The following is a 25222-nucleotide window of genomic DNA, read 5'->3' as shown; positions in this document are numbered from 1 at the left end:
GGGGGGAAGGGGAACAGCGTACCTCTAGAAAAATTTGGCTTGGCTCGCAGCAGTAGGACACGTCAGAGAGTGCAAATCACGTCGGGCAGCACCAAATATTACCGCAGGCCTGGGCCCTAGGGTATATCACCGTGGGGAGGAGGAGGAGAGAAGATCCAGCAGGCAGGAATTGTGCAGTAAGGTTGCTTCATTTCATTATTTTACAAACTCTTTTATAGACTTTTTTCTTCATGTTTAATTGGACAAAGGATCAGCCACCCCTTGGGGTGATTGGCTAAACTCCTAAAACATCCATTGTCAAAATATTTTTCTACTATACCATAAACAGGACTTTCCAAGGTTGCAGGTGGCTTGGTTGTTTACATACTCTGCTACCTCTTCTGTGAGAGAGAAAAGTCTCTCACGGACTTAGAATATAGTAAGAAAATCCTCGCTAGCAGCATTTTTGTATCTACACCTAAGGGAACATGAGATAAGATAATGGTGACACTATTCTCCAGTTACCTCAGGTCTAGGGAGAAGTAAACAAGGCTGAGGGAGAAGAACGTATCCACAAGAAAGTCAGACCCAGCAGCTATCCTGAAAATCAGCTCTGGCTGGGTTCAGGGTGGGGGAGGTCATAGCTCACTCATTTCCTGAAGCCAGGTTTGCACATGCTTCCCCCTCAACTAAGGGGAGAGGAGGAGAAGTTTAGGGACGTGGCATAATCTCTGGTCAGAGGGAGCAGAAATAAAAGACGGCCAAGATGATGGATCAAATTGAAGGGGTTTTTGAATAGATGTGTCTGAGTACACCATCTGTAAGCAACATGCAATGACTTCCTGAAGTCTAGGTAGTAGGAAGGGAGAGGGGAATCAATCTAACACTGTCCTTTTGCTGTACAGATTTCTTCAGTAATAAGCTGCTCTCCGTGGAGTTTTAGGAATTCCATGACAGTGTTCTCCCTCTGATGTTTTCAATATAGAACCCAAAAGGCAGGGGGCGGTGGCTAACGCCTTGCTGGGGACCAGAGTCTCTGGAGACCGGGTGTGTTGCCTGGTGCCGGTGCAGAAGGGCTGGAATCCACTCACTGAGAGTACTCAGCCTTGTAGTCGGCATGCTGTCCAGGGCTCCACACCGCCCAGCAGCTAGCATGAGCCTGGGGATACAGAAGGTGGAAGCTTTGAACGAGGGCCATTTCGTCTGCGTGGAGTGGGAGGACGGAAGTGAGAGCAGCTACCCCTGCATCTGGCTGAGGGACAACTGCCAGTGTCCCCTCTGCTTCCTGCCCTCTGCCGGAGCGCGCAGGCTGCTCTTTGAGGTTCTGGATGTGAACATTGTGGTGAAGCAGGTTGCTCTGGCAGGTAGAAAAAAGGTATTTGAAGCAAACCATCATTCACCTTGTTATAAACATATATTGTAATATTGGCTTCTCGCAAGTATTAAAGCAGATATTATATAATGTTAGAAATGCTTTTTGCTGTGTGGATGTAGTTTTCTTTCTTTTTAGCAAGAATATTAGCAAGTGTGAGCAAGTAAGATAACCTACAAGCGAACAGAGGGAGAGTCCGAGAGCCGCTATCACCGCTCTGCCCGGGGGGCAAAGAGGCCCAAAGCTGCAATCAGCCCTGACTGTCTGGAGAATTAAGAGATCCACCCTACCATCGACTCTTACCTAGCGGGCCCAACCCCAAGAATCAAAAGAAATAAAACCGCAAAGCAGAAGACTACACATGCTCTAAAAAGGTGGAACCAAGGAGTGGCCATGCAGAACAGCTCCTGGAAAAGTTTGAATATGCATAGAGAACAAACAGTAAAAATGATATAAAAAGGACTCACCTCGAGCATCAGGTGTGCTCTTGGCAGAGCACCAAGGCACCCGGCCATTACCTCTTTGCTTTATTTTATGTGTCTTTTATTGTCTTTTATTAAACCCTTTAAATTCTCACAGGAGAGTGAACCTTGTTTTTCACAACCTTCTTGTGAAACTTGTCTAACAATGCTTATTAATCTAAATCCGAGACACTTCCAAGTTATACTCCAATCACAGTTTGCTTATTTGCAAACCTTACCAGGTATAAGCTTTTAGGGAAAATCCCAATTTGGGGAACTCAGATCTTTCTACCTTCATGTGAAACTTCACTTTGTAGATGTTATGCAGAGGCTGCATAAACCCAGGCTTCAGATGGTATAATATAATAATGCTTTTAAAAATTCTACCATATGCTTCTTCATCACTAGTTGTTGAAAATACAGACATTTCTTGGACATTTAATTACACTTTTCCCTCTCTTTATTCTTTAAGTAAATGGCTTGAAAATATGAAAAACAAATGGCAAAAGGATGATGACCGTAATCCATAAAAAAACCCAGCTCATTAGCGAATTTTCAATGTAAAATAAACTTCCTCTTAGAGTGAACAGTCAAACCAAAGTTGAATCCAGTAATCAGAATTGGCCTAATGTCTGTACCCATGTCTACCTATCTACATTAACATTTCTTCCTGAAAAAGTGAAGGTTATCAAGCAAGAGAGGATAGTAGCTGCCCTCTTTATGAATTTCAATCTTTCCTGATATATAAAAACTGAACACATTATTTAGATTTTTAATGTTTTATTAAAAGCAGTATATGGCTCCTTTGGCAAACTAATTTCCTTAATTTTACACTTAAAGATGTTTTAAACATATTGAATATGCAGCAGTCAACCCTGGGGCAGCCTTGCTGCAAGGGCAGTTTGCAAAGGCTGACCCATGTAGGAGTGTCTCAGCCACAGGGTCTCTGGTGAGGAATTCTGGGATCCAAAGTTGATTGTAGACAAAATTAATGCAGTGTAAATTCATTATTTGATTAGGCAAATTAGGTATTGTCTGCGTCCACTTATATTCAGAAACTGATGAAAGCACAGCACAAATACTAAAATGATACTAGTGTTTTACCATCATGTGAATGAGTAGAATCACGTGAATTGGGAATTGATACCTACTCATCCACCTTATAAATTCAGCTAAGGGTCTGTGCTGGACTGAGCACTTTCAGTTCATGACAAGCAAAGCGATATGCTTTCTTTCCATGTTTTTTTCAGGAATTGGAAAACCAAACACTTTTTAAAAATTTATTTGGTAGAGGGAAGATTTTTCAAAAGTAGTAGACAGATTTCTCTCCTAGCACAAGGTCTTTGTCTGTCTTGTTCTTTTTCTTTTCTCACAAGCCATTGGTGTTTTGCAAGATATTTTCGCTCTTCTGAGGTGGGGTGAAGTGCTCTCCCCAGTGATATGTGTCAGTTTTTACAATTCCCTTCTTTCTATTAAGTGCTGCTCCCACAATGGAAACAGTCCACACAAACCAGCAAATTAGGTCATGGATTAAAATAAAAATGAGCATTTATAAAAAGTATCAGAATTTGAATGGTGTTCAGGTTGGGTTTTCATTACTTGTTTGCTATCATGCTTCAGGGAAAGCTTAACTCTGATATTATTGATCTAAGTATTGCAATTTCTGCAGTGTCTAAGTTTTGTTATTGTTCTAGGTGATGTTTTTTAAATTTTTTTTTTCTAAACTCACCTTTTCCTTTGTGTTGAAAGATCTCTATTACATGGCCTGATGAACACACAAGTGTATATGAAGCTGAGTGGTTGAAAAAACGATGCTTCTCTGAAGAAGCCAGAGCTGTAATGCAAGCAGATTTATTTTTACCAGGTAGGAATTAAATCCATGTCTGCCATGCTTATGTCAAATGCAAAGGTTTTGACACTGATAGTACTGGCTAGATGTGCTTGTATGAGGACCAGGTCTACCCAGCTGAAGCAGTGGCAACGACCCTCGGTGCACAGTGCCAGGCTGTGTATGCATGACAGGGACCCGTGATTATCTTTTTCCTCTTCTATCTTCTATACCTGAGTATAGTACAACTATAGTATAAAAAGAGAAGTACAACTGATTGGGCTGCATTTACTTTCCTAAAAGCCTTTTTCTTTCCAGAAAGTGTTAGAAGGTCTCACAAATGAACCATGGACCAGCAGTGGTCTGTGACTATGCAACTGTATGAGTGCTGTTTAAACTATTTAAATTCTTCTAAATTTTTCTAAAAAGAAAGATAATTTGGAATTGCAAGGGAGTTACAACTGAAATAATTTTTTTCCATTTTCATGGCCTTCTTGTTAAAAAGTAACTGTGTAGCATAGCAGTGTGTAGTGCTGAAGTTGAGGTTGTGTTTGCTTTGCTTCCCATGTGTATTTTAGTGGTAGGCTGTCTTTTGATTACGAAGTATTTTGTACAGCTGTCTTTGCAACATTTACCCTGTACAAATCACTAACCCTTTTAAGTGAATAATTATAAACCCACTAGGTTTGGCATGATGCACATCATCATTCCTTTGACAGACTTTAGACTGAGCATGAAAGTGTGAAAGCTTGCAAGATATCTGCGATTGCTCGACAGTGTTCCTGTGAGATCTGCTGTTGCAGAAAGCTGTGCATCTGTATTCAGTGCTAAGACAGTATCTGTTAAAATAGGACATTACTGGTTTAAAATTTAAATGATGAGTAATATTTCCATTCATTTCAGTGGATGCTATAACAGACTCCTTATAGTTCAGAATGGAACTTTTTTCCCCTGGTAATATAAAAATTTATATTTACTTTAATTTTGGCAAAAATAAACTGTTGTGTTTACTATTTTGAAGAGTTTGGCATGCTTCCAGAGTGAATATGGTGAAGATACAAACCTCATTCAGGGAAACTAGACTTGATTTTTCAGGTAGTAAGAACTTTTATTTGTAAAAAATAATATGCTGTGAAAGCTAGCAGGATGTTTTGTAGCCTTCAAAGGGATCAAAGTAAATTGAACATTGCTTTAATTAATACCCAGACAAAATAATCTAGATCTCTGGTTGTGTTCATTGGCAAAGGTATTAATTACTGAGATTTCAATATTTCGGATGTAATGCTACTTTTTTCACCTATTATGAAGTCTTAACTGGCTGTGATTTGCCTTCACATGCATGCATTTGCACAGTGCTTACTCTTGGCATCTAAATACAGTGCATGTTTTAGAAGCCAGTTATCTCCTTTGTCACTGCTCTTCTCCATTGGAGCCATTCAGGGAGAAACATACACCAAAGATCTGTTTCATTCTTTGGGCAATGGTTCTTCAAATTCTGTTTCACATGGTAGGTCTGAAGAAATCATGTATATAAACATTACACCAGTTAACTGGATTTTTTTAGTGGTGTCATTCCTCATATTCTCAGACAAGCCCTGGCTCATTATAATTGACACCTTCTTGCAAAAAAAAGGGTGCAGCCTGTGCATTTGCTTGCTGGCTGTTAAAGATCTGTTTCTCATTGTGCATTGTGTTAAGTTTAGAACACACTTCCTTGTGGTCAGTGGAGCTGCACACTACAAATTACATGGCCCTAAGTAGCTAATCATATTCCAGCAGTATAGTGTTACAGACAATGATACGGAATGCCAGCCCTGTATGCTGGTTCAACAAAGAGGAACGCAAGCTCACCAGACTGCTGTTGTTAAAGGTTAACTTTCACGGCTGACATTATCACAGCTGTGGCTATTTTTTTTTTCTTTTGCAAGTGGTTATTTGTTTTTAGTGTTGCTTTTTTAAAAAATGTTTTTCCGTCATAGTTTCTGATTCAAAAAATGTAGATGTCAGGCACTGTGTTAGACCCAAAAAGAAGAGTAGGTCAGATTTTCAGTGCATGATGAAGTGACTTTAAATAGCTCTATGGCAGTATGTTAAGATTTCCCTTTTAAAACATTGCCAGATCCTATCCATGCAATATGCAAAATCAAAGTCTGCTATTTGTGTATATCAAGGCTCATTTCAGCCCAGCTTACAAAATGCTCCCAAAAGAACAGCAAAAGAGCCATATTCTACTTCTACAGCTGTGGTGTCTCAAAGATACTCTCCTTTTTCTTTCTGTTTACTTGAGTTCTGCCCAGCAGATGTCACAGGAATGATTTACCATGTCTGTAATTCAGATGCTGGGTGTAGTACAGGATGCTTGTGAGAGACACTAAGTAAGCCAGTATCCAGTACGTAACTTCACTGCATTTGCTGAGGTTAATTTTCCAACATGCTGGCATACCAACAGGAGGGTGGGGTTGGGGTGGAAAATAAGATAACATCAAAATGATATTTTCCTGTTGGGTAAAAGAGAAGATTCTGCAGAGCTAGTATGTAGTGGTACTTTATATTTTTGACCTTAGGTTAGGTTAAGGTTTTAACAGCAGTTTAAAGTTTCAGATGATGATAGTTCTTTAAAATGTGGTAATATGACAGTGGATATATATCCAGCTCCACAAAAGTTTGAATCAGGATGTTAACAGCATCAATGGTGTTTTCAGTTTCTCTGCTAGGCCCTGAGAGATGATAATTTTAGAAGGGTGAAGTTAAAAGTAGTTTTTTACTTAAAAAGTTTGGTCATCTGAATTTATCCTGCAGTAATAACTAATAAGAGCTTAACAACATGAGTTAGGCTGCCATATACATAACTCACAATACAACGAAAATACACTTGGCTTTCAACAGACATTGAAATATGTGCTGTAGACAAAACAATTTTAGATGAAGTAATTTAATCTAAGGTGTCTAGACTTTCTTATATGACTCCCGAAGTTTTTGATCTGCACTGTCCCAACCTGTGTAGTAAATGCTGGATAATTCCAAGTGTTTGTTGATGGATGCACACCATCTGCAGGTACTGGGCAAAGGGCATCTTCTCATTTTATGCAAACTCTAATGTAGTTATGACTAACCTGGTGTGATCAAGAAATGGGATTTTTGGTTTCTCTTTCTTTTTTCCCCCAAATTACTGTTCTGAAATTATTGAAAGAGGCATTAATTCTTTCAAAAGTGTTTCATTCTTCCCATTTTTAAAAGCACATAGATCTGGGGGCTTAGTAGTCATAATATAAAGTATCAATAAAGACACAAAATAGTTCTACAAGACTTCTTTTTATCCTGTATATTTTTCAGTTACATTTGCAGAGGAACCTGGACAGGTAGAGGGCCCTGGACAGGCTGGATAGATGGGCTGAATCCAACAATATGAGGTTTAACAAAACCAATTGCCAGGTCTTGCACTTTGGCCACAACAATCCCCTGCAGTGCTACAGGTTGAGGAAAGAGTGACTGGACGACAGCCAGGCAGAAAGGAACCTGGGGTACTGATTGATGGCAGACTGAACATGAGCCAGCAGTGTGCCCATGTGGCCAAGAAGGCCAACGGCATCCTAGCCTATATCAGGAATAGTGTGGCCAGCAGGACCAGGGAAGTGAGTCTTTCCTTGTACTCGGGACTGGTTAGATCACACCTTGAGTGCTGTGTCCAGTTGCGGGCCCCTCAACTTAGGAAGGATGTTTAGGAGCATGTCCAGAGAAGAACAACAAGTCTGCTGAAGGATCGGGAATACAAGCCCTATGAAGAGTGACTCAGGGAGCTGCAGTAGTTTAGCCTGGAGAAGGGGAGGCTCAGGGGTGACCTTAATGCTCTCGGTAACTCCCTGAAAGGAGGTTGTAGCCAGCTGAGTGTCAGTCGCTTCTCCCAGGCAACCAGTGACAGAACAAGAGGACACAGTCTTAAGATGCGCATGGGGAGGTTCAGATTGGACATCAGGAAGAACTTCTTCACAGAAGGGGTGATTGGGCATTGGAATGGCCTGGCCAGGGAGGTGGAAGAGTCACCGTGCCTGGAGGTGTTTAAGAAAAGGCTGGATGTGGCACTCAGTGCCATGATCTAGTTGACAAGGTAGTGTTTGGTCATAGATTGGACTTGATGATCTTAAGGGTCTTTTCCAACCTAGTTGATTCTGTGGTTCTGTGACACAAAGATTTTTAATTTGGCAACTGCAGCTGTGCTGTGCAAGTGAGATCTAAGGCTGTCTAGACACTAATGACTCACTCCTATCTTTCTTACCCCTTCAGCTTTCACAGCATATGTTGTAATATTTCTACTGTAGTACAAATGGAAGTTGTATTTACTGCCTTATGCAGTGGGAAAAAGTTCTGCTGTGATGACATGATAAAACAATGAAGAGCTTGAGTGGGACCAGTTACCACCAGGAAATACTGGCAAAGAATACAGTCCCTGTGCAGTTCAGTACAGCTCCTTGATAGATTTTCAGGCTGAAGAGATTTTGTGAATAAAAATGGGTAGAAAGTTCCTGTTGTTTGGTATGTGGCAGAATAACATGCCATGGGGGACACACCGTTTTCTAAGACTTTTCAGACAGACTTTTAAAAAAATACTTTAAAATGGAAGAACGTAAATATCTTTATATCACAGGATCTTTTTTGTTTCTCTGAGGTATGCTTTCCTGTCCCTTTTCCAAATAATTATGGACCTGGTAATCTGTCAGATTGTAAATATTGGACAACATATAGCATTTTCATCTGGAGCCAAGTTATAAGTGCTGCTTCTTTTAGTGCAGACCTATGACTTGTCTCTCACCTATTGCTGTTGTGCTCACCTGGCTGTGATGGTCTCTGGGACCAGTCAGGAGAATTCCTTCACTGTTTTTTGTACAAATATGAATTGTTTAAAAGCAGTTCATGTGTATGTCAGACATAAGTGTTAGAAACTAGACCTCAGAACTATTGCAGCTACTAGAAGGATCAAAACTGGCACTAGTATAGTTAAATTAAGCTCTAAGAGCTCTCTGGAAAAAAACACCATTACTAATATGTAAAGCATAAATATTAAAAAGTCTGCAGGAAATTCTGTGCTAAAGTTAATCATTTTCTTTGGGATATTTAGTATTAAGTGGAGTGGTCACATTCATATTACCACTTGGAGCTGTATGCAAGGTTTCAACTTCCGGTGTATTTACCATGGTGTCGTTACAGAGTAGATTGGCAAATGTCAAGGGGGAAAGGTTATTCCTGCAGTAGCTCAAAGGCTAAGCTCTTGACTGCATCAGCATCCCACTGAAGGGCTGGAAACTTGGAGCCTTTCTTCTCTGAAACATGAGGTAGGATTTATAAGCATACATGTACCAGCCTGCACCTTTAAAAAGATAGACGAACCTAAACCATTAAGAATGTTGGCTACACTTGTCACAGGGGAATTTATATGAGAAAAGAGAAACTTTGAGGAAGAGTTTATGGCCTTGCAAGGCAGGATTGAACTGTATTTACTCTCTAGCTTTCTTCGTTTTGTTGGTGTTTGGGATTATTTTTGTTTGTTTGTTGGTGCTTTTAAAATGCAAAGTGGCTAAACAAACAAAAAGCTTTTCAGTTTTAGTAGCTGTTTTGGGAGTACCAGTGTAGAGTTCAGTTTCCTTGATACTTGTGGGAAACAGAGAAGCAGAAACTTCCGCAGGCATTAGTGAGTTTGATTCACAGCCCTGGAAAGAGCTTGGATTGATGTAATGGCAAAGCTATACAGACTTTAAGCAGAAGAATTATAAACCAAGGTTTCTATAGTTAGAAAATGTATTGGGTGATATGGTGAAGGGTTTTTAAGTATAGTAATGTGATTTTATAGTTTTAAGTTAAGAATGTAGATGTTATAATAGAAGTGTATGTGTGGACGTGAGCTAGCAAGCCATTGGTTGTGAAACAAACGCATGCAGTAAAAAGTATCAAAGGTGATAGGTTACAGAGTCAAAACAAAGTTTCGTGCTAATTGCTTATCGGACCAAAAAGTTATAAATTGCCATGTAACTCTGAAACCCATTACTTTCTCAGTTATGGCGAATTGTTACTGAAGCATGGCCTTTGGGTCTGATGCCTTGTTGATTTTTAAGTAATAAATCGTGATAATCGTGATCGTCCCATCTCTTGGATAAGGCACCGACAGACACTTTGCAATTTCCACATTATAGCAGTACTGTAAAGGTTAAATATCTCTTCAGTCAGCAGGCAATGTTATAGTATTATTCCCAAATACATTTCAGAGTCTGGCAAAGGCTAAATTTCCAGAAAAAATATTTCTCTTCAAGTTAAGTGATATGAGAAACATTTTGAATTTAGCTTTTGTCTCCCTTTGGCTCCATAGCTTTTTGGATGTGAGGCCAGATGACAGTTGCCAGTGCTGAGGGTCTGGTTGGATGGAGGGTGAAATGGGTGGTTGCTCCACAGGACAGCTGTAAGGGTTGATAGTTTCGTTATGCCAAAATCCAAGACACATCAGACTGCTACACTGAGCATGTGCTGTTTTGCAGTGCTGCGATAAAGCAGGTGTTTGTAACAGAAGCCAAAACCACCTGAAAACCCAACAGCACAGCCCATGTCTGCTGCAGAAGGGTCATCCCATATTAGGTGAAACTTCTAGCAAGAACAATAGGCATTGGGAATTTGAACAAGAGGACACTACAGTCCATGTACCCTTGGAAGCCTAGGACTCCTGGAGCTGCAGTTCAATTCCAGGTGCATGTATTTATTTTCCAAAGGGACGAAAAATCTGTTGGTGTATTCCTTGAAATTCTACTTCTTGTTTCAGGAAGATTAGGAAAATATTTATTAGCAAGTCAGTAAGAAAACTAGGATGGAAAAGATGAAACTTAAAATGTTCCATTAGTTTTCACATGGTTATTTACCTGCACTGTCTTTCAGGGGTATTCTTGGCAGTTCACACAACATACTTAAAGCTATTTTAATTTCTTAACTTCTAATAGAGAAAAGGGAAAACATTCATATTTTATTTTTTCACCATCTTTGAAGTGTGTGAAAATATGTATATTAAGTTAAACAAAGTTGAGCAGTGAGTAGCTGACCATGGAGTGGTCTCAAAAAGGAATTTAATGAGGTTAGATTATCTTTCCTCAAGGTTTGTACTTTTTTTATTTTGTGAACATGTTACAAAATTCAACAGCTTGCCTATCATACGGCAGCTTCTTTGAAACACAGACAGAGTATAAAAGATGGTCTTTGTGGATAGCTTATATCTGGGCATGTGTGTTGTGATTCTTGGACCATCTCTAACTAGCCTTAGCCAAATGAAAGAGGAACACTAGTGGTTGAAAATTTTGTAACTATGTAGTGTCTGAGTTCAATTTTTTTTTTAATGAGCACATTGTATTTTGTGCTTCCTGCCTGTATCTATAAAGTGGTAAAAAAGAAGCCCCAAACCTGGGCTTCACATTTGTCTGAAGTATAGTATGTCCCTGAGTCACCAGGTAAAATTACCCAGAGTTCTCAATTCTGAAGGCTCCTTAGAATTTGTAATAGTTTTTATTGGTCCTCTCCATTGAAGAGATGTTGGAATAAATAGAGATATAGGTGTTTTATAAGTGATGTCACCTGCATAATTTCTCAAATATTTATATGGTCTCATTTGTAGTGTGTAAGCTCTGTGATTGATGACTGGGCAAGTTATCTGAATATTAGCTAAAATATCAAGTAAGGTAGTTGTGATTTAACACAACATATTTTTAACACAACAAATAATTTTAAAACAATTATTCTATATAAAATCTTTTCATGCTTTATAGTGCACTCTTTTAAGAATAGCAGCTTCAGACTAAATATATAAAAGCAAGGAAAAAAAGTATGTCTTTACTGTAAGAATAAAAGCTTTTATTCAATATTTAAGAGAATGCTTGACTTAAACCAGTAGTGTTTCAAGTTTTGCAAAAAACTAGAATCAATGCTAACTTTATGCAAAACAAGAAAAGTAAGAAATAGCACCTTTGTCCTTTTTACCCATTACTGTGCACCATCTTTGGTTTGAACGTATGTGTATGTTTGTGCATACAAGCCAGTAAACTTAAAAACTTAGGAGATGTTACAAGTGGAAATAAGGGAGAAGAGAACAAGAAGGCAGGCAGTGTTTCATTTGGGGAGTATCTGAAATATGTCTTTGTTATACAGAAGAAAACGTAATTACCCCACATCTATTTCTGTGTGTTACAGTATGGAGGGAGACAAAAGGCTGATTTATCTGTCCAAATGGTCTTTGGACAAATCTGGTACCAGCACTGCTTTTCAGATCAGGTGAGCAGATCACACCTCATTTCCTCATTCTGCAAGTTGACAGGTTCCATTATTCGTAGCCCACAAAAAGTCTGAAACATGTAAGACCCAAAGTAGCTATGAAAGAGCCTGTAGAGTCGTAATCACCAGGATATTTTGCTTCTGTGCTTAGCTGAGCTGCAGCAGTTGACAGCTCTCTGGCATCACAGCTAGCCCAGCTGAACCCAGCTGGAATCAGAGGACAGGACAGAGTGCCGTTGGGGTGGGGGGGTTCTAAAGGCTTATGTGCTCTCTGTTCAATGATTTTTTACTGTGAATTACTGTTGAATACACTGAGTGAATGTTTTGGGTAGTGGCAAGTAGTGTGTGTGGTGAAAGCAGGGCAGAAGTTCGTGAGGCAACTGGCACGGGCAGGGGACACAGCTCTGTAGAGCCTGGGATGCTTGGTGGCTTGTGTCTCTCCGGTCTGGGCCATTCCTCCCCTCATCAACTCTTGCTCCAGACAACCTTCATGAAATAGAAAAGACCCACTGCTTCCCTGGAGTAAGTTGCCCAGAGAAGGTGTGGATGCCCACAAGTGTTCAAGGGCAGGTTAGATACGGCTTGGAGCAACCTTGCCTACTGGAAGGTGTCCCTGCCCATGGCTGGGGCATTGGAATCAGCTGATCTTCAAGGCTTCTTCCAACCCGAACCATTCTGTGATTCTATATTCTATGATAAACACTAGTATAAGTACAAGGGAGAAAACAATTACCAGTGATGCTTTCTAGCAAGGCAGCTTAATAAAAATTGTATCTTGACCTAAGATGCATTTGCACTGGAAACCTGTAGTAGTTTCAGGTTACATGTACTAAGGGGGCTTACAAGTGCAATTTGTAGCAATAAAATCACTACTGACTCCGCATAGCAGTTTTCTTTCAGCTGCATGGGCAGCCATTTTACTTGCCTTTAAAACCTGTACTATTTTAAAATCCCTATGTACGAACAAACAAAGAAAAGACCAAGATGGACTCAGTGGTCCAGGTACACCATACAGTATTTTTGGATATTCTCTGGAATTCTATCAACTGCAGAAGAAAATCACTATTATTTGTAACAGATGTGACCCAGAACTATAGCTTCCAGTGTCCTCTGCCAGTAGCACAGAAAAATTAAATGAAAGGTAACTGCATTAACCACTGTCAGGCTCCAGAAAGTGTCCTGGTGAGAAGCTGTGCTTTGGGCTCCATGATTAATATCCTGCCTTTTTCCTTTCTACTTTACTGTTCCCTTGAGTTCTTGGCTGAATACACTAGAGCCATTAAAACTTAGATGATATCGGTTTCAGTGTTGTTTATCAAAATTGGTCCTTGCAACATTAATTTGAGGGAAAGAAATGGGGGTTGAATGGGGAGGGGTGGAATGACCTTTTATTATTTTAACTTGATCTTGGCCTATGACATTGAGCTCAAAAGAATGAATCATGGGGTTTAGTTGTTATTATGTGGTTTGGCCTGCACTAATGAATGGCTACAGCACTGCCTTTTATTGGAGGATATTCATTTGATTTTGGCATATGTTTCTGAAAATCTTAAAATAGACGTCATGAGAAATTTTAAACAGATGGTTAGCAAAGTGGTGCTTCCTACTAGCTTCTCCACAGAGACAAATTATCAGAGTTCTTTTCCTAAATCTCCTGTATGCTACTGGTAAGATATGAACATTATACTTTTCACTGGTTTAGGGGTTTGATTCCTTTTAGTCTTTGTTGAAGCTTTTGGCAGATACTGCCATAGAAAACCTCAGACCAAAGAGTTAAGGTTTACCAAAGTTACAAGTAAGTGAAACACACCTAGTAAGAGTTGTGAGGGAGCCCCAGTGGTAGAGTTCCTCCAGCTGTGCTCTGGGATCATAGAATCACGGAATGGTTTGGGTTGGAAGGGGACCTTGAAGATCATCTTATCCCACCCCCCCTGCCATGGGCAGGGACACCTTTAACTAGACCAGATTGCTCAAAGCCCCATCCAACCTGCCCTTGAACACTTCCACACCTTCCCTGGGCAACCTGTTCCAGTGCCTCACTACCCACCGTTAAGGCACCCTGAAGCTTTTTTTTTCAGACTGAACAATCCTAATTTTCTCAGCTTTTCCTCATATGAGAGGTGCTTTGTCCTTCTGATCAATTTGGTGGCCTCCTCTGGACTCACTGCATGACTGAGAGCTTTAGACAACCCCTGCCTTAGGCTTAGATTTTTGTCAGCAGCTTAACTTAGGTGACCCGCACCTAAATTGCTCTGGCTCACAAGTTCTTAAAAATAGCTGATTAGATCTATTATGAAATGAGTTATTTATTAAATAGATAGGAGATTAACAGACAAAAGGCCTTAAACAGAATTACTTACTATGCAGTATAAAACAAAAGAACTACTAGTAGATTACATAAAACAGTGCACGACGTAAAGGTACCTATATTATAGCTAGCAAAGTAATAGTCTAGATTAGGAGTCAGTGTAATTTACCACTGAACTGTTGATAGTGTACACAGAGTCCTTTCACTCAACCCTCAAGAGAGTAACCACAAAGAAGGCATCCCAAACTTTGGGGAGAAGACCCCACACATTTCCAGGGAATGTGCAGAAAACTTCTGCTTTGTGAAAGTATGGTGTCGCTTTTATAGTTTTTTTATAAAGTGGGGTGTCTGTCAGTCAGAAATTCTAGCTTCTATTTCCACATCTGCATCCACAGCAAGATGTTTATTGTCAACTGGGAATGGTAATCCCATGGTGCTGAAATAACTCATTAACTCAAAACAAGCTGTCCTGATGGAGTTATTTCACCAATTAGCAAACTTATGTGAGAGGCGAGATGCCCTGAATTACTGCACCAGCTAACAAGCAACAGATAAGTTCTTAAGGGCAGGGGGCATGCCCTGCTACACTCCAAAAGGTCAATGTCCTTCATGTCTTGGAGACCCCAGAGCTGGATGCAGTACTCCAGGTGGGGTCTTAGCAGAGCAGAGGGGCAGAAAATGAGTGGGCATGAAAAGTGTTTCATGGACATAGGCAAGGGAAACTGAAACCACTGGCCTCGGGTTTTAAGGAGCTTCTTCACAGAGCTCTGCGTGGACCGGCATGGTCCCAAGCCGCGAGTTTGATCTCAAGTAATCCCCACAGACTTATTGGTTGACCTCAAGTAACCCTAGCACAGTCCCAACTGATCAGTTTGTCCTCAAGTGATCCCATAGGCTAAATGGTTGACATCACACGACCCCAGCATTGTCCAAACTCATGAATTTGACCTCAAGTAACCCTGCAGGCTAATTGGTTGAACTCAGGTAACACCATCATGGTTCCAAGTGATGAGTCTGAACTTGAATAACCCCATGAGTTGACCTGTGAGGGAGGTCTCAGGGTGCTCCATGGTTTTGCACCCGTCATAAGAAGCTTTCAAAGCAGTCGTATTTTCAGGTTTTCACTCTTGTGGCTCACCAGTACAGGCCGAAAACAGAATACACACATTTCTGATGCACTGTTAACAAAAAATACTCCTTTCAAACTGTCCTTTCATTCAACTTCTGACCTAAAATTTTGATACTGCAGTGTCTTGCTGAATTTCATCATGTTTGCTTGTCATCCGTGCAAACTCAGGGACCCCATCTGAGGTGGTTTGCAGGATTGAGGGATATTCACAAATACATAGAAATCCCACTAGATTCCTGCTTTGATTGTGTCCTGAGTTTTGATGCTAAAACAGCTAAGGTCTTGTTTCTCTATTTCTTCCCTTTCAGAAGGCCAGTACTGGGGCTCGGACCTTCAACTTCACAAAATACCTTTTGAAGAAATCATGTACAATGATGAAAGTGTGTACAAGTGGTTGTGCACCCTAAAGAAAGTAGGAATTGTTCTACTGACAGGAGCTGCTACAAGGCAGGGAGAATTGATTAGACTTGGCCACAGGATTGGGTTCCTGCGTCTCACATTTTATGGGTGAATTTGTTTTATAATATCTTTGTTTTGCCAGTGTTGTAATCACCTCTAATGTTCTTCATCTAAGCTTGCTGTATCTGTGGATTAATTTATTAAAGCAAGGTGTATGTTTTTTTCTCTCTATATTAGAAAATTTGGCATCAAGTTTTTATACTGTCACAGGTAGGGTATGTAAAGAAGAGCAGCAATAACATTAACTGCTGAGAGAAGGAAAAGTGCCTGAAAACAGATGTTGTGGAATATAGAATAACAGTGAGATAGACTTACTTATCTATACTATGGAACAAAACAAAAAATCCCTAATCTAGTCCCCTTCTGAACAGAGAAAGTTATCTGTTCTGAAACTTTTGCTTAGTCTGATTTTGAGTCATGGATATAGGTAAGACTTAGATGATGGTATTGTGTCCTACATCACCAAGAAGATGGACTGAGTATCCATTTCCCTGCTTGCAGCAGTCTGCTCTGGAAAGCCATAACCAATCCCAATAAGCAGAGTTCAGCTTGAAAGAGGGCGAGTAGGCACTTGTAAATTATCCTTTTGATGCCAAGAACTGGAAAACTGAAACTCTACCTCTGTAAGTGCCTACTAAATGAGTAGACAATGATGATGGCAACTTACATCTTGCTGAGCTGAGTCAGTGACCTCCATCTAACTAAGAAGAAATGTTTGTAGCTAATATTTATAATAATTTTCACCTCTGAAACAGAAGTTCATTTCTTACTTGCATCCAATTCTGGAGTGGCTTTTACAACTGTAATAAAATAATAACTTTGGGTAATTTCCCTGCCGTTTCACTGGGAGCCAAATACAACGCCTACAAAATACTATAAATAAAAGGATAAACTTGGAATTGGCAAACTTGCCAAATAAAACATTACCTCATCAGGGCCCTGCATTTTAAACTGAAATGTAACAGCAATGAATATAATTCTGACACATGAAAGAAAAAAGCCTTTTTCTTGTCTAGATGTCTGCTTGGTGCAGACTGTCATTGCTGTAAAAAGTGGAAACATTCTCTGTATCAGCCATATAACAACATCAAGAGTGTTCACGTTTTTAAATTAATCTTTTTCTTTCCATTATGGAGACCCAACTCCATTAACAAAGTCTCCAGTCATACCACAATTCGTTCTCCTACTTCTCATGCCCTAGACCTTGTGTTCCTCCACTGTTCTGAAGCCTTGTCCAGTGCTTGGTGTGGTGGGAAGTCCTTTCTTTGGGGCTCCAGCACTCCCATGAAAACAGCCAATCCATCAGTATCTCCTAGAGGGCTTCAGCATCAAGGTAAGGACGTGTTCCAAATCTCATATGAATGAGACATAGACTTTTAATGAAGTGTAAGACCAAATAATTCAAATGTGGCTTCAGTTCCTAGTGCTGCACTTTCGCAGGACTAAGGATGTAACAGACAGCTTGGTTTTCTAGTGATGAACACTGAGCTCATGTTTCTATCTAATGCAAAAAATTGCTACACCTGCTTGGTGTCAATCTTCCTCCTCTATCAAACAGCCTGAACAATTGGCTTTGAAATCTGACCCTAATTACTAAACCATAAACCATTCCAACCCACTTTGCTCTCCCTAAGGTCCAAGAGTCTCTTGACACTACCCTTATTACCTGTTCACCCAGCATGGCGAAGTTGATACTTCAGCTCAATTGAGACTTCGACAAAGTGAGTCTGATTTTTCCATATTCCATGCTGAGCTCCCTGTTAGCATCTTTGACATCAAGTCAGTAACTTGGGCTTTGACCGAAGCTCCCTGTGTGGAAGGAAAGCTCCTGGGGAGCAGCATCCCTTGCAAATACTGACGGCAGAAAAGCAATGACTGCTTTTGCAAAAGCTTATAATGATTCTATAAAGTATTATCACTCCAGTAATTTTATGCATTTCACATAAATGAGACAATTAAAATGTGTTAAATTGTTTTAAAACCATCAAGTGACACCACAGCCTATTAAATTAAACATGGAGCAAACCTAGCTGCCTTGAGCACTAATTACAAGAATGATATAAAGGGGCTATTTTTTGGCTGTCAAACTGGGAACTGTGGAAGTGTGGTTGAAATTATCATACTTGAGAACTGAGGTCATGTGCTGATGAATATGTGCTGTTTTTCAAGTAATGTACTGATGAATATGTGCCATACCAAATAATAAAAACTATTTCTCCCGGGAAGTTAAACACATTTGCAAATATTCAAGGGGGTTTTCCCTCTGGCAATTGCAGAAATTTAATTTTAGTATTTTGCATAGTTTCTATACTAAATACCACTCCTAGAACAAAAGCGTTTATATACTGCATGTAAATAATTTCATCTGCCTGTTCTTTAGCCTATTTTCTTTTTAAACTGTTTTAAGAAGTAAAACTAGGCACACATCATCTGAAATATATTTGGTCTATAGTATTCCACAAGGGAAAATGAGTTTCATAATTTTTTTTCAGTCACTTATGTGCCTGCAATTATATGGACTCTGCATGGTAAATTACACTTTTCCAGACAAATGTCTGGATCTATAACATGCATCTGCTGAGGACTGTTTTCGATCATGTGAACTTTGTGTAAATAAAACCTGTGGTTCTTGGTCTGAAATTTTCCTGTGTGGTGTGTCACTCAAAACACATTTTGTCTGTGCAGCAACATGAGGTATTCATGTCTTTGTCATATAGCTGTGACTTACTCTTTTCACTGCAGTTGTCACAAAACTTTTTTACTGAATTTTGCCAAATTCCAAGACAGAAACTATATCATAAAATAAACAGAGCTAGTTCTCAAAAAGAGTCATAGAAACGGAAGAAGTTTCAAAGTCTTTCATCAAGATATTTTTCCTCCAGTAGCAAGTCTTCATCTTACAGGAAAGATACACCTGTAAAGGATACTCTATATTTTATAAGATTATAAAGCCTTAAAAATGACTTGTGGGGAAAGTTACATGGCCTTTAACAATTTTGTATTTCATTGATAAAGTGCTCCATGCGGCAGAGGGAAAGTGGAAGGTTGATAAAAGAAATGGGCCAGCTTCTACTTGCTTATTTCTGAAGCATCAGTACTAAGATGATGATTTCTACTGGCAGAAGCCTCTTGGTTAGCGTCTTCAACTGGCCTTTGCATTCAGCAAAGTGCGGCCACTGGAAAGCCATCGTTCTTCTAGGTGCTACCCTGGTGCCAGATGTCCCTTGGCACACTGAAGTTTATCTAGGACTGCTGAAATAAGGCTCTGTTGGGGTGGAGGGACTGCTAAATCCTTATTTCCTTATAATGTTACAATATTTTCATGTTCAAAGATGAAATTACTCTTTTACTGTGATTTCACAGTTTCAGTGTATACTGTCTGGCATGCTGGCTGGCTGTTCTAACATGTTTTCTCTTTGCTCTTTCATTATAAAGACCAACTTGGCAAGTGCAGGACAAAGCAGATGCTAACAATGTAGCTTATACAACTGGGAGACTGTTTTCACACTGATTACCCTGTTCTGCAGCATTCACCTGGGGTAAGTTGAATCTACTGAGTTTTTCACCCCACAGAAGGGGAAAGGGAAATGTTTCTATAGTGTGAAATACGGTTAGTGATCAGTGGCTCTGAATTTTGTCTTAAAAGAGCAATGTAAAAATAACAAGATATTAATCTGCATATGGCAATCTATATACACATGGATATGCAATTTATACAGTATGATGTAAATTCAGTGTAAGTCTCCTATATATCCCGTAATTTTTAAATTAAATTCACAAAGTATTGAAAATATTACCATATGAGAAAATTTTAGGGTCCTTTATATGCTTTGAATACTGTTCTCATTATTTCACAAAAGTTAGGTGTCTAAATGCTATAGTCAGGTTGTGACATTTAAGGACTTATCTGTTCAGCGCAGGAGGGGAACAGAGAAAGAAATATGATTAAGATAGTATATTCTGTTTTCTGTGAATTGATGCAAGATAAACACTTGTTTGTCCTTTCATAACAGACAAAATCCAGGGCCATTCTGTAAAACTGGACAACCACAGAAAATATGTTTTCACCCAGTCCCTGTCACATCAAAGTGTAATCCACATAATTCACATAATTCCAGAGAACTGGAAAGTAGTAGGAAAAGGTACAAAGGAACACAGAGAACCCTGGAAGAGTTGCACCTATAAAACTTTCTCTTCTCCTGTTGTGGAGTATTCTGTTGTTTCTGTATTTCAACAAAAAGCCAATGTGATTTACCCATAGGGAAGTACCAAATACTTCACAATAAGATTATCTTCTCATCATTTAGATACTGTTCATTGATGTGGAGTAAGAATGGAATAGGGCTTCATTAATAGAGAGCAGATGTGAATTAGCTCGCTGTCCTGTCTGCTCCAAAGCTCATGCTCTGCTATGAAACATTAGAAAAAGAGCGTAACCTTTTTCATTCAAACGTGCTTGTAAGAAATAAAAGTATTAAAGTACATTGAAATGTTTTTGAACATTGTCCTGAATGTGCAGTTATTACACAATATTTGAACTCTTATGTCATATTTATTAAAAATATTTGGACATGTTCTTAAAGGATGATGATTAATTTCAGAACTATCCCATAAAAATTGGTTTAGGAATTCCTAGGACCATAATACAACTTACATTACTGCAGCCCTCCTTGTCAGGGCCAAGCTGTGCTTACCTTGCACAAGGCCAGCTGTGGCCACAAAAGAAAAGAACTTGTTGCCTTGTGCTCCATTCAGTGGGCCCTTTGCCCTGCCCACAGCTTCGGTTTCCACCTTCATCACCATCAGTAAGGTCTGCAGGTCCAGCTGCTAAGGAGAACAACCCCTGTTCCAGTCCTCTTTCCCATCCTGAGGGCTTTTTTTTGTTTGGTTGGGGTTTTTGGTTGGCTAGTTGTCTGTTTATTTGGTTTTGTTGTTTATTTGTTTGAGCTTCTGTGTTTGTGGGGTGGTTTTTGTTTGTGTTTTTGTTGTTTTGGGGTCTTTTGGGTTTGGGGAATTTTTTTTTGTTTTGGTTGGTTGGTTGGGTTTTTTTGTGGTTTGTTTGTTTGTTTGGGGAGGGTTTGTGTGGGGTTTTTTGGTTGGTTGGGTTTTTTGTGTTTTTATTCGTTTGTTTGCTTGCTTTTGGTTGTTGTTGTTGGGAGTTTTTTTGTTTGGTTTGGTTATTTTGTCTCCTAGTGGTCTCAGAAATAATTCACCATCATGGAAGGGCCAAGTGACAAACGTAAAAACTTTTGATATGACAAGTGTATTTTGTGTCATTTGCAGAATGGGCAAATACACTTTGTGTGATATCTAGAGCCACAGGGAGTTTTACTGCTTGTGTCAGCAGCTCAGATTTAGAACCATTGCAACCTAGAGCCCAGTTTAGGCTTTCTGCTCCATCTTACACCTTGGCAAATTAATTCTAAAGTGAAATAAAACTGTCTTAATCCTACTTTATCACAGAGACAAGCCTTCTCTGACAGCTACCTTTTCCCCTCTATGAGTGAATAATTCACATCAGGTTTTGTTTCTGCAGAACAAAGCTAATACGTGTTATTGAGATAAGACTGAAACACATTTAAAACTATGTGACTGCCACAAAGAGGGACTCAAAGGAAAGAAGCAAGACCACTTTGCCACTGACTCACAGATTGCAAGCATTAGAAGGTACCCCAAATGGGATGGATTTATAAACACGCTGTTTTAATTTTCTGCCTTTGTGATACTTGTGGCAGGGCATTGTGAAGCTGCAGTAAATGAGAACTCAGTCTGTCACTGGGGAAAAGAAACCTAACCAGAATAAAAGAACCACAGATGTGCGAGAACTGATACGAATAAACTGTTAAATATGCAAGCTAATTATTTTTTTAAATGAGCTGTTAATTCATTCCAGGTTCAATTTCTTCATTGTATAAAGCAAACAGCTGCAGGAGGTGAAAGTGAAGTTGTAGATGGATTTCATGTATCCAATGAGCTGAAGAAACAAAATCCTGAGGCATATCAGATCCTGTCCTCTACTGCTGTAGACTACACTGATGTTGGGGTGGATTACTGTGATTTTGCTGTGCACTGTAAACAAAGGATTATAGAGTGAGTAGTTTCAACAACATTCAAAAAGAAAATCCTTCTCGTGTTGTGGATTACATGTTGGTAGGAGAAGGTCTGCTCCTGCCACCTTGTGGGAAAACACTGGTTTAGCTTGGTCTGTAGTTCTAGGTTTAAGTTGGGTTTTTTGGTTTTTTGTTTGGGGTCTTTTGTTTAGTTTTTTGGGGAATGTGTGACTTGTTCTGTGCATTGTACCACTTACTTGGTTTTGCCACACACAAACAAGAAGTGGTGGTAATTAGAGTAACTCCTAGGCACAGGCATGGGTTAGCAGCAGCCAAATCTGTTACTAAATGCCAGCCAATGTACATACATATCATGCCAAAGAGAGGTCATAATTTGAAACGTTCAGATTAAGAATTATATACTATCAAAAGTTGAAATGCAAATGTTCATATTCTTTTCTGGTTTTAAAAATTTTATGATTTATAAAAAAAAAGTTTTCCATTAAAGAGTGTATAATATGGATTTTTGAGCAAATTAAGTGTCTATACTTTCTCCTGATTATCCTTTTTCCTAGTTAGGCTTAATTAGCAAAATCCAATCCAATAACAATCTGAATTTTACTGTAGAAACATACTGATATTCCAGCAGGGGAGTTCAGTTGTTGTTTAATCATCTTGAACTGTTTCAGTAACAACAGAACACATTCCTTTTTCTTTTTCCTTTCCTTTTTTCCCCTTTCCTTTGTTTCATAGCATGGATTCCAGAGGCCAAGCAATTCGCATCAATTATAATAATGCAACAAGAGACACTGTGTTTGACATACCAGCTGAAAAAGTGAGGCCATTTTATGCAGCTCTAAAGGAATTTAATGATTTATTAAACAGTGCAGAACACAAGTTTACTTACAAGCTGAAACCAGGTCAGTAAGTTGCTTCTCCTCGCAACAATTTTTCACATGTTTTTCCTGACAGTCAAAACACTTGAACATTGTTAGCACTAGTACTGAGAGGAACTTCAAATCTTTCTATCATTTATTTCATTTCATACTTCATTCTTACATTCATCTCATAGATTTCTTTTGCATAGTTACACTATAAAGAAGAAAAAATGGCAGGGGGGAGTAGTCTACCTATAGATTAGTCGAATGTATCTTTATACTAAATCCAAACCAGCATTTTATGCTACATACCATATTGGAAATTGATGTATCAATAGCACCACAGATGGGAAATAACCATGTGTGATATCATGTGTGGGCTTAATCTCTGTTATTTCATTCCTCAGCATTAAAATAAAGATATGAATCTCTCAAGAGATGTTACAAAAGTAAATTCATTGGTGTATCTGACTGCCTCATGTACTATGGTACTTGTGTCTTTAAAATATCTGTGAGGAAATTAATCTCTCTCCATTGGAAACATGCAATAAAATAATGTGGAAGATCACATAAATGGAAAAACAAAATGCCTTACATTACATTAGTGACATTCATTTTGTTGATGAACACATCAAAATTGTGGTAGAGGGAATGGGGAGAAGATAAGAAAGACTGTGCGGTTATTTAATTCAAGATTTATCATAATGGTGGCACACAAGGGAGAAAAATTAAATTGATATTCTAGCATTAATTATGTGATTTCCTAATTTTCAATGTCTTGACTTTGTTCTCATAAAATTCTCTTAACAGGGAAAGTATGTATGTGTATAGTACAAATAGTACTAGGCTGATCAAACAAAAAGTATCCTAGTGGCTTTCACCCATTTTATTTATTTCACCTGTGTGGATTTGCTGTAGTTGCCTTTCTCCTCAAGGCTTTATTTTCTCAGTGTGGACTCCTCTACCACTCTGCTTTTTAACTCCTCATGATATAAGAAATGAAAGAGATGTCAAAAGGGAACTGGCCTGTATGGTTGGGAAATTTAAAATTACTGTGTTGTTGCTGTGTACCTGAGCTACTTAGAATTATTGCTCCCTAACTGTTGATATGAATCTACCTCCATTTTTTTTTTGAAGGAATCAACCATAACATTCCAACTACTGACCTTTGTGCAATCTCTTTATAGGAGACACAGTGACATTTGATAACTGGAGTGTGCTTCATGGTCGCCAAAGCTACCCATCATGTTCAGAAGTGACACGTCACCTGGAAGGTGCCTATGCAGACTGGGATGTGGTCATGTCAAGGCTCCGGCTCCTTAGGAAAAGGGTCCTGAATAGGGATTGAGCTTTCTTCTAAATAGAATGAGCAAAACATAGATTATCTAACCTCAGTGACAACAGCAATTTTATAAAAATGAGTCTTCTTTTCAGAAACTAACATCACTTTTGACAAGGGCTTGTTGTAGAACCAGGGTAATGGCTCTAAACTGACAGAGGGTAGCTTTTGGTTAGGTATTAGGAAGAAATTCTTTACTGTGAGGGTGCTAAGGTACTGCAACAGGTTGCTCAGAGAAACTGTGGCTCCCCAATCCCTGGAAGTGTTCAAGACCAGGTTGGGTGGGGCTTGGAGCAACCTGGGATAGTGAAAGGTATCCTTGCTTATGGCAGAAGGGGTAGAATGAGATTGTCTTTAAGGTCCCTTTCAACCTAAACAATTCTATAATTCTATCATAAATGTATTTTTTATTTCTATTAGCTAAGAATTTCTATGTTGTTCATAACAATTTAAGATTTATCTATGCCCTGGTCTTTGAATCTAGGAAATAAATTGCTACATCTGTAAGTTTATGTGCTTTTTTAAAATCAGTGTGCAAAGTGGCTTGAAAGATTATCAATTTACTTCACTGACTGGGGATCGCAATGCCTTCCTTTGCCTCTACATATCTACTTGCCCTCCCTAGAAAGCTTGAAAGATAAAATGAAAAATGTACTATTAACTAAATTTTGTTATGAACAGCACCTTCCTCTATTTTCAGAGAAGCATTCTTTATTGCATAAATCATAACTAAAATTCACTAGCAAAATAAAAAAAAAACATTTCCATGGTGTTATTTTTAAATACACACCTTTCTAGGTAGGACTCCACTGTCATACATGATGTCACTGAACAGAAGCTGTATTCTCTAAATCCCACTGTACATGTTTTGACTATCACAGCCACAAATAATTTTTCTTACATTTTGTAAGAGATGGTCCGAAGATCCCTCATCTGCCTCACGATCATTGCCAAGGACAGAGACTGAACACAGGAGTTCCGACCTGCCTAAGGTGGGTTGTCTGTCAAGTGTTGCCTGCGGGTGTGCCTGCTGGGAACTGGTACGCATTCCTGAGGAAAATTAGTGCAGGTCACAGTGGACTGCACCGTTCTTGCTGCCCAGGCAGGAAGAACTGCACTGATGCGGA

The 25222-nt window shown here is 39.2% G+C and overlaps 1 protein-coding gene across 1 annotated transcript; it reads left to right on the top strand.

Moving 5' to 3' along the window:
* Positions 1-407: 407 nt before the first annotated feature.
* BBOX1 (gamma-butyrobetaine hydroxylase 1) lies at positions 408-24339 on the top strand. The gene is given in 8 exon segments (XM_008644087.2): positions 408-1354; positions 3562-3676; positions 15678-15876; positions 19264-19323; positions 19325-19367; positions 21722-21918; positions 22632-22798; positions 23944-24339. Coding segments are annotated over 8 exon segments (1200 nt in total). The 5' UTR covers positions 408-1096; the 3' UTR covers positions 24105-24339.
* The last annotated feature ends 883 nt before the right edge of the window (positions 24340-25222 follow it).

Source organism: Corvus brachyrhynchos, unplaced genomic scaffold (assembly GCF_000691975.1).
Source record: "Corvus brachyrhynchos isolate BGI_N302 unplaced genomic scaffold, ASM69197v1 scaffold281, whole genome shotgun sequence".
Lineage (NCBI taxonomy): Eukaryota > Metazoa > Chordata > Aves > Passeriformes > Corvidae > Corvus > Corvus brachyrhynchos.
This window is presented reverse-complemented; position numbering and strand designations above follow the sequence as displayed.